The sequence below is a fragment of the Labeo rohita genome, chromosome 7 (genome assembly GCF_022985175.1).
Source record: "Labeo rohita strain BAU-BD-2019 chromosome 7, IGBB_LRoh.1.0, whole genome shotgun sequence".
Lineage (NCBI taxonomy): Eukaryota > Metazoa > Chordata > Actinopteri > Cypriniformes > Cyprinidae > Labeo > Labeo rohita.
The window spans coordinates 16,979,222-16,989,437 of record NC_066875.1 but is presented as its reverse complement, the minus strand read 5'-3'; the positions used below and the strand labels follow the sequence as shown (position 1 = coordinate 16,989,437).

Below are 10,216 nucleotides of genomic sequence, written 5' to 3'. Positions count from 1 at the left end.
CAACTTGCAGAAGAGAGGAGACAGGCGGTGTTCTACTAATTCAAAGACTGAGAAAGAGACGTTTCTTCAAACTAATATTACCAACATTATTATGCTGTCATGTTATTTGAATAGCAACTGAATCTATCTTGCGCCTGGGCGTTTGTCCCACATGTTTACAGCGGTGTAGTATTGAGGCGCGGTTGGTTGGGCGCGAGGTGCGTCAGCGTGGCCTGGCTCAGGTAGGCGTGGAGAGCCGCGCGCCTAGACTCGAAATCCGGAACGACCGCTTGATGGAAAGAAACTACGGCATGAAGACAAACGTTTTCAAACTAAACAGAAAGTGACAACAACTCGTGAGAAAATTACAGCGACAGTTTGACAGCAAAAAGTGTCGGCACGGTTTGAGGTACGTTTCGAGAAAAAAAACTGCTTAATTTTAGATTTCGCTTTGAGTCCGTCGCTTTCGTTTATTGGCGTTATGAAATTGTGTTATTGTGCTTAAACTGCCATCAGATTAGTTAGCCAAAATAACTAACTGGGTTACAGTCTTTTGTTTTCTAGTGTGTTTTGCTCAGACACTCCTTGTGTAAACACTCCCTCGGCTTGTTAATTTTGCGCTCATTCACTCGGGCCGTCAAAACAAAAAGTGCTAATAGTTAAAGAAACACCCACATGCACTAAGTGCAAACTTTTCACCTATTATATAAAACGTTTTCATTCCAAAGAAATGGTTTCTGCATGACTGATAACATTTGTTATCATAACAGATAACATTGGCGGAAAAAAAGATTTACATTGTTGTTTAACCAAGTCTGAGCTGTATTTTTTTTTTTTTTATTTATTTTACCTATGTTTTTTTACATAAATACATAATGCACAGCTGTATGCTGTTTCTTATGTGCCATGCTGAAGATATGATTATATTGTGATGGTATTTCAAGCTGTATGTATTTATGCAGTGAAACATTTCCAGTTAGTGGACTTTGCTCTTTAGTGAAGGATTTTTATGGGAGAGAAATGCCTGGTATGCATGACTCAAGAAATTTGGGGACAGCAGAGTAGTCTTCACATGCTTAAAGTTCACCAAAAATGAAAATCCTGTCGTTATTTACTCACCCTCATAATGACTTTCTTCTGAGGAACAGAAAAGGAGATGTTAGGTGAAATGACAGTCTCAGTCACTGCTCATACTAGACTGTCATTCTGCCAAACATCCCTTTTTGGGTTTCACAGAATGATATGAGTGTGAGTGAATAAATTTATGGTGAACTGTTCCTTTAAGCACATTCTTTGTGTACATTCTTTACACTATAATGGCTGTGGTTGACAGTGGAAGTCAGGCACGGGCCTACATGCTTGTGCTTGTTATGAAGACTGGAAGATGGCATTGCAGCATATTTTGCAGGTGAAAGAAGGGCATTTGTGTAGAATATAACCACATACAAATAAATCCAATTTACAATGTCCATCTGACAGATTACCTTTCATGGTTTGCGAAACATTTTGGGTGTTCCAGTGCATCTAGATTAATATGAACAATTGATTAACCTGTTGGTACTGGTAGAATGATAATGTGCAACGATTTAGTGATATTTGTCTTTGAGCTTTTAAGAAAATACAACGTGCCTTTTTGTTGTATTTTGTCTCAGCTGGTTTTGTTTGCAAGCACAAACAAACCCAGTACTTGAATTGTTTATCAAATAGACAGTCTGTAAAAAAACAGGCTTTGAAATGATTGATATTATCATCATCTAGGATCAACAATATGCAAAATAACATTCCTAAATAGAAACTGATCATTTTGTGAAAGCATAAATAAGAGTGTATAAAGTGTGATTTATGGCTTTTGTAGATTTGCTGTGATGCTTTGAAGACATTACTTTCTTGCAGAAAAAGTTCTCTAAATGTCTCTTGAGATTTGATGGATTCATGCTCACATCTGACAGTAATTCACGGCACAGAACACAAACCATGTTTATCCTTGCTGCAAGTGAAACCGTATTTAATGTCGTCTGATTCAAATGTTCTTTTACCTTGGATAGTTATTTTTTTCCATGATTTTCAGGGATGAGAGCATGTCACGCAACCTGAATAATCTAAATAATTTGCCTGCTTCTACCAAGTGACAGATGCATTGCAGCCTAAACAACAGATATGGAAACTATTTTCTCCTCCCTTTAAAAAAAAAAACTTTTAAAATTTTTTCTTGTGTTAACGATGCCCGATTATATGGTTGTTAGATTTTATTATTTGCATATTCAATTTTTTTCCCCCCCTGCTGTCTGTGACTGTCATGGAACAGACCTTCAACTCATTTCAGGGAGGAAACCAGTGCATTGCTGCATTGGCAGGATATGCTGTGCTACTCTGTAATTCATGAAATATATGTGCCTGTGTCTGAACTGGTAAAACACTGATGCATGTCACTGCAGGTTTAGAGGTTGTGAAAGCATTGGTTTGTGCCAAAGCTGTGATGTTTCAGCCAGTTACCCAGACACAGATTTTCAGATATGAAAATTTGATTTGTTAAACAAGGCTTAAACTGATCTGAACAAAAGCAGCCGTTTATGCATGCTTAGTGAACAGTACGTTGCAGTCAGTCTGGTAGAGTTACTTTAAATGTTTCAGTACTGATTAGTTGTTTTTAGTAAAATATATTTAGTAAGCTAATTCAATGAACTGCTGTATTATAGTAATGAAATCTAATTTCCATCTTATTACTTTTTGGATTGCTTTTCTTGTTGTGGCTCTTAATATCCAATTAAGGATAAGAAAATGTTTTATGTAAGTTTCAATAGTAAATGTAAACTTAAAAGGTTTTTATCTTAAAGGGGTCATCGGATGCAGATTTTCCGCAAGTTGATATGATTCATTAGGGTCTTAATGAGAAGTCTATAACATACTTTGGTTAAAATCTCTCAGTGGTAGTGTTTCCCCCCGTGTTTTTTAAATAGAAACTCTAAATTACAAATGATATCTTAAACACCACCACCAGTCCTAAGTTCAGTTGACATGACAAATATGCATTCATACAAAAGTTTACTGCTAAATTATCATATTGTCATATTATAGTGCTTGACTGCTTGATGCTAAATGTACTGATGTTCAGATATTTAAAAAACTGTGCCATTAAGCTTTTTAATTGTATATCAGATATTTAATATTAGTCTGGTGAGTAAACTAAAAATGTAATTATTTAATTTATGTTTCTTTTATTTAACATATTTAATATTGGGGGCATCCAAGTTATTTGACATATTTGAATATTTTCAAATATACACAAAATAGTTACTTTCTCTGGTAATTAGTTACTATTTGTAAGTAGTAACTAGTAACTATAACTAATGACTTTTTTTAATGCCCAATCCTCAGTGTTCTGTAAACTTCTGTATCATCAGTGTTCTGTAAACTTTGTTTGGCAAATATTGAAAAAAGTTCAAATTTCAGTTTATAGAATTTAAAAAGATTAATTAAAATGTTAAAGTTCTGTTTATTTGATTACTGCTGTATTTGATTAAAAAATTGTATGAAATCATAAAACAAAGAATCCAAAAAAAAAAAAAAAAAATTAAACACATTTCAAAGGGCAGTATTATTGTGAAAAAATTAAGAAAAAAAAAAAAAAAGAAATTAAATTGTTACAATTTTATGCATTCAGTTAATCAGACATTTTTTATCAAATGTAACTAATTCAAGGGGAAAATGCAGAATTTGGAAAAAATAAAAGTGCTTTCATAGGGCTCTACCTTTATTTATTTATTTATTTTTGAAACTGGGTTTTTGGGGGCAGTTTGCCTTTTGCAGAACTGCCTACAAAAACTCTGATAGTGGCTAAATTAAATATTAACACAAATATCTGTAGCTTATTATTTCTTAACCGATTTATCATTCTGAAAACTGAAAGGCAAAAGCTGAAAAGCAAAAGCACGTAACAATGTGACCACACAAGTTTTGCTGTCTTGTCGTCGATGTCTTTTGCTGTGTTGATGAATACATGTAAATAATTTTGACAAAGAACAACCATTCTTTTAATATTATGAAAAGGTCTTCCCAGTATACAGTATTAATTTTTATTTTTAAGAAAGCAAGAGAAAGACCGGCCCTAATGTTAGTATGCTAGTATATGTCATGTTGAGGGAACCTTGATATTACGGACTAGTATAGAAACTTGTCCAGGACTAATAAAATAATATATATTATATACATTATTTACATTTGAGCCCTGTGTACTATTTTAGCTAAATGAAGAAGTAATGTTGAGAAAAGGAGAAGCAGACAACACCAAGGAGTACTGAAAGAGCTCTTTAAATGCTGTGGAACTACTAATATTCACACCACTGATAAAGTTTACAGTCACTCTGTTTAAACATCTCTGCAGTGGCTGAAGAAGAATTATTAAAGATGCTTATGAAAATGTTAATTGAATTTTAGTGGAATGCAGCTTAGTGTTTCAGAGGGGACTTTAGTTGTCATGGGAATAATGTTTTGCGGTTTATATATTTATATACAGTTCATTACAGAATAAAACAGCTAAAAACCAGAACATAGCTCACATTGCCAAAATGTGTGCATGGCATACTAAACATGGTTATCTTGTGCATAATTTGGTTATGAAAGAGAACTACAGTCATTTTCTAAAACCAAAGGGACTACCTGAAATTTACAGGAGTGAAAGTTCATTTGATATATGCTAGATGAGCAGAACACAGTGTCATTTGTCATGCCTGGTTATGCCATCTACTATTAATATTAACAAACTATTAATAACATGGCAGAAAATGAATATATTTTGTGAGTGGGACAAAAGTGTTTGGGGACTGGATGGCTAGTTATCTGATGATTAGACACTGTCCGATCTTGTCTGCTGTATCATGTGCAGAACTATTTGTGGGTGAATTTTGCAATATGATGGTCAGTCACAAAAGCCTTGATTTGAAGATGGCGTGCTTATTGTTTTCATACATAAGAATGGTATAACAAAATAACCCAGAAATTTATCTATGATGCTATAAGAAACCAGTGAAGCTGAAACAGGGATGATCTTGTTGTTCTTCGGATCAGTGAATTTGCAGTCCATTCTGAACGAGATGCAGAAGATTTATTGTTTTCCAGAGAGCTTTTAAAAATAACACAATAATCAATTCTGCTTCCAACAAAGTGTTCTTGCATCAACTTTGTATTAAACCATTTTCAAAGAGTCATACATTTTAAAGGAGAACTCCTTTAATTTTTTACAAATAATGTACTCACCCCCTTGTCATTCAAGATGTTCATGTCTTTCTGTCTTCAGTCGTAACCAAATTATGGATTTTGAGGAAAGCACTTTACAGGATTTTTCTCCATATAATCGACTTCATTGGTGGCCCAATTTTGAACTTCCAAAATGTAGTTTAAATGCAGCTTCAAAGGGCTCTAAACGATCCCACCCGAGGAAGAAGGGTCTTATCTAGCAAAACGATCTGTCATTTTTTTCCAAAAATACAAATTTGTCTACTTTAAGCACAGAAGCTGGTGTAGCACAGGCTCTGGGATGCTCGTCCACAACGCTACGAATCACATCTGTTCATCTTCTCTGTACTCGGCTCAAAAAGGTAGAGTATGGTGAAAAACCCCATCTTATTTTCTCCTGCAACTTCAGAATTGTCTGACATCATTGTACTTTTTTGTTTGTAAACAGCGTTTGACTTACTTGCACTTCCTTAGTCTTTGAACGTTCGCTTTGTAAACACTGGGTCTGTAGTTCCACCTACGTCCATGTGACCATTTGACTTGATTCAATAGTATGTAGCGTCGTGGATGCGCATCTCAGAGCTAGTGCTACATGAGCTTTTGTGCTTAAAAAGTATACATTTTTATTTTCTGAAAAAAATGACAGATCGTTTAGCTAGATAAGACCCTTCTTCCTTGGCTGGGATCATTTAGAGCCCTTTGAAGCTGCATTTAAACTACATTTTGGAAGTTCAAAATCGGGGCACCAATGAAGTCCATTATATGGAGAAAAATCCTGAATTGCTTTCCTCAAAAGCCATAATTTGTTCACAACTGAAGACAGAAAGACATGAACATCTTGGATGACAAGGGGGTGAGTAAATTATTTGTAAATTGTTGTTCTGTAAGTGGACTTCTCCTTCAAAATACACCCTTTTATGAGCAACATACAGTAAGACTTAGATTTTAAAGTTTACATTTGAAGAAACAAGCCAAATTAGTCTTGAAGGAAAGGTCTTTATATTTATAACCATTATCTAGATCTCATTCCATTCTGATTTTATTATAGAAAATAAAATAGTTAACAGAAAGTAGCTGGTAACTATGAACAGTTACTGATTTTTGTTGTAATTGCCTTACTGTTTAAAATGTTGCATTAAATATAAGTACAGAGATGAGAGCTGAGCCTGGATTCTTCCTGTGCTATTCACTGTTGCTTAGGAAAATAGTCTGTTTGTGTGTGCCAACAAGTTATATTTTTATGTAACAGCAATGTCTGTGGGTACATGACTAAAAGTGCAGCTCTTATGTGTTATGTTTGTATCGGTCTAAACAGATACACTACCAGTCAAAAGTTTTTGAACAGTAAGATTTTTAATGTTTTTTTTTTTTTAAAGAAGTCTCTTTTGCTCTCTAAGCCTGTGTTTATTTGATCCAAAGTACAGCAAAAATGTAAAATTCTGATATATTTTTAGTATATAAAATAACTGTTTTCTATTTGAATATATTTAAAAATGTAATTTATTCCTGTGATTTCAAAGCTGAATTTTTAGTATCATTACTCCAGTCACATGATCCTTCAGAGAAATCATTATAACATACATTATACATAGCATGTTAGAATGATTTCTGAAGGATCATGTGACACTGAAGACTGGAGTAATGATGCTGAAAATTTAGCTTTGATCACAGGAATAAATTTAATTTTAAAATATATTCAAATAAAAAACAGTTATTTTATATAAAAAAAATATTTCACAGTATTATAGCTTTTGCTGTGTTTTGGATCAAATAAATGCAGGCTTGGTGAGCAGAAGACTTATTTGAAAACAGTAAAAATCTTACTGTTCAAAAACTTTTTCCTGGTGGTAGTGTATTAAATGCTGTTCATTCGAATTAAATATTTGTCTTGGTGTGAACAGGCCTTTAGCATTGATTCATGTTGCAGATGACTCAACCAAATTTCCATTCCCTCTGAAGAACAAAATTGTAAAGAGTCTGATCTTAAAAAGTTGTCAATTTTCTACAATAAGATCAGGATGGAAATGAGATATAGAGAATGGTTATAGATATAAAGATCTTTCTTTTTAAATTTTTTTTTGCTTCAAATGTTGAACCTAAGCTATAGAAGTATTCTATGCAGATTCAGGTCTTATGTTGCTCATAAATGGAGGGATATTTTATAATTTATGACTTTTTTAAAATGATTTTATTCCATGTTGATGCAGAAACACTTTATTGGAAGCAGAATCAACAAAAAGACTTTACATATCATCCCTGTATCAGCTTCCCCGTTTTCTTATAGTATCATGGATGGGTCTCTGGGTTATTTTGTTTGCTTTCAAATCTCTGAATGGCTAAGCACCAGTGTATTTTGCTTTGCCATTTTTATATGCTCTGTTTATGTTATATACATTTGTGTTCATAGATGTGATGTGACATATACAAATACCATGTTAAATAGATGCAGGTTTTTATGCTACAGAACTATCAGATTTACCATATCTTATTAGTCTTTTCAGAAGATTCATACTTAAATAAATGAAGTATTGGGTTTAAAATGTTCAACTACTAAACACCAAAACTTGTTTGTTTGTTTGTTTTCTAGGGTGTGTTCCCACATCTTTTCTACTTGCCTCAGGGTAACCTTGTCATCCAATGGCATATGGTAGACTTCATGACCACTGAAGACCCCTGTGTCTAGTCCTCTATGGAGCCTGACCAGGAAATTACTCGGTGGCTGACCAGTCTGCACCTGGCCCAATATGCCTCCAGCTTCGCCCGGGCTGGTTACCGTTGCTTAAAAGACCTCAGGGGTCTAACTGAGGAGAATCTTCTTGAGGTGGACAATATTCCCACAGGACATCGGCGGAGGATCCTAAGCAGCCTGGAGACCCTGATGGTGGATGTGGATGGAGGTAAAGGTTCTGTGAAAGTACCGGTGAGGAGAAAGCCAATACCAAGACCTAGACAAGTGTTTTCCAAGTCTGAGAAGAGAGGAACATCTTGTCAGTATTCTCAGGGCACGACAAGGCAAACTCGTCCTTCAAGGACTACTGCTGATTCAGAGCGGATGGCCATTGGTTCAGCTACCCTTCCTCATACACTTCCCAGTGTCACATGTCACACAGTTTCCTCTGGCTTTGGCTCCGGCTCTGAGGATGGCAGTAGCGGATCACTGGAGAACTTTTCAGAAGAACCTGTTCCAGATGAGAATGATGACTTTCCCTCAGAAGGAGCTTCTGTAGGGTTTCAGGGAGAAATGGTTGAAAATGAAATATATGAGCAGTGCACCTTCGTTGAGGAACCATCCGAGCTAAGGTCTACCCGCTCCTATAAGCTACGACACAGACCTGTACCACAGATCCCTGAACATCCCTTCATGCCTGCTTATGACTGGTGGGTAAATATGTAAATGAATGAAACATTTATTTATTTGTTTGTCGTTAGTGATGCATCGGAATGAATTTTTTTACCAACATTAAAGTTTTAGTTTAGCCGAACACAGAATCCAAAAATAAAGTTTCAGTAATTAAACTGAACTCTGTATGCTGATCAGGGTTCAGGATTTTCTTAGATCATAATTAAACACAATCAAAACGCACCATCAAAACAGCACTTAACGTGATAGAATATTTTTGGTTGCTGGTATAGTGATACACAGGCATGGTGAATGCCAGCATATGTCATAAGTAGGGGTGTGATGAAGACAATATAGACCTAACATACATTTAAGGTCAAAAGTTTACATCCCCCTTTCGGGATCTTAAAAGTTGAATTATTTTACAAAATAAGAGGTATCATGCAAAATGCATGTTATTGTTTTTTTTAGAATAAGATATTTAAAATAAAAGATACTTACATATAGTCCACAAAAGAAAATAATAGTTGAATTTATACAAATGACCCGGTTCAAAAGTTTACATCCTCTTGTTTCTTAATACTGTGTTGTTACCTGAATGATCCACAGCTGTGTTTTTTTTTGTTTAGTGGTAGTTTTTCATAAGTCCCTGGTTTGTCCTGAACAGTTAAACTGCCTGCTGTTCTTTAGAAAAATCTTACAGGTCCCACAAATTCTTTGGTTTTCCAGCATTTTTGTGCATTTGAACCCTTTACAGTCTTCCAATGACTTTATGATTTTAAGATCCATCTTTGCCATCTTTGCTCACTGATGCTACAGAAGGAAAAACAATGCAGTAAGAGCCAGGGGGTAAAAACTTTTGAACAGAATGGAGATGTGTGCCTAATCATATTTTTTCATTTAGTACTGCCCTTCAGAGGCTAAAGAAGATTACCGGTTTTCCAGAAGACAAAATAAGTTAAATTTACCCTAATCTTCAAATTCAAAAAGTTTTCACCCCCCGGATCTTGCAAAGCATTGTGTTCGAACTTTCTGTAATAGTTGCATTTGAGACCCTCAGTTGTCCTCAGTGTGAAAAGATGAAAATCATCTCAAAATCATACATTCATTGTTGGAAAGGGTCCAAGTACACAGGGCTGAATGTTTATGGCAAAAATCATAATTGAAATTGTAATTGTCATTATTAATTACGATTATCGCTCTTTACATTGAATGATGTTTTGAATAGCTTTATACCGTTATTTGTGTAAATGTGTATGCCACCTTTTATATATAGTTTCTTCTTTAAATATAAAAAAGTACAAATTTAAAAATTAAAACAATGAAAAAAGAATCCCTCAAGATAACTTATATGAAAAGCACATTTTGAATGCACAATCGCTTTTTACTTTAACTTTCACTGTTGAGATTCACGATCACACATGCTCTGTGTATACTAGAGCAGCAGTTCTTACCACCCATTTTACAAGATTAGATGTTTGTCAGTGGTGCTCAGGATCTGCGACTCTTTCGCCATCGTGCTCAGCCATCTCTCCTTAGTCTGTTTATGTGAAATTTTATATACTGTAATGTAACAGGCTACCGCCGCTAGCAAGCAGCTAACCATGTCCCTTTAGTGGCTCACGTTATTTTATTAGAATGCATTATTTGTTTTTGTAGACAGAC

The 10,216-nt window shown here is 34.8% G+C and overlaps 1 protein-coding gene across 1 annotated transcript in view; it reads left to right on the top strand.

Moving 5' to 3' along the window:
- The window catches only part of arap2 (ArfGAP with RhoGAP domain, ankyrin repeat and PH domain 2), a 122,879-nt gene continuing 112,663 nt past the window's right edge, over positions 1-10,216 (top strand). Inside the window, exons 1-2 of the mRNA XM_051115231.1 lie at positions 1-388; positions 7,799-8,589. Coding sequence (XP_050971188.1) covers positions 7,901-8,589 — 689 coding nt within the window. The 5' untranslated portion in view covers positions 1-388; positions 7,799-7,900. The remainder of the gene's footprint in view (positions 389-7,798; positions 8,590-10,216) is intronic.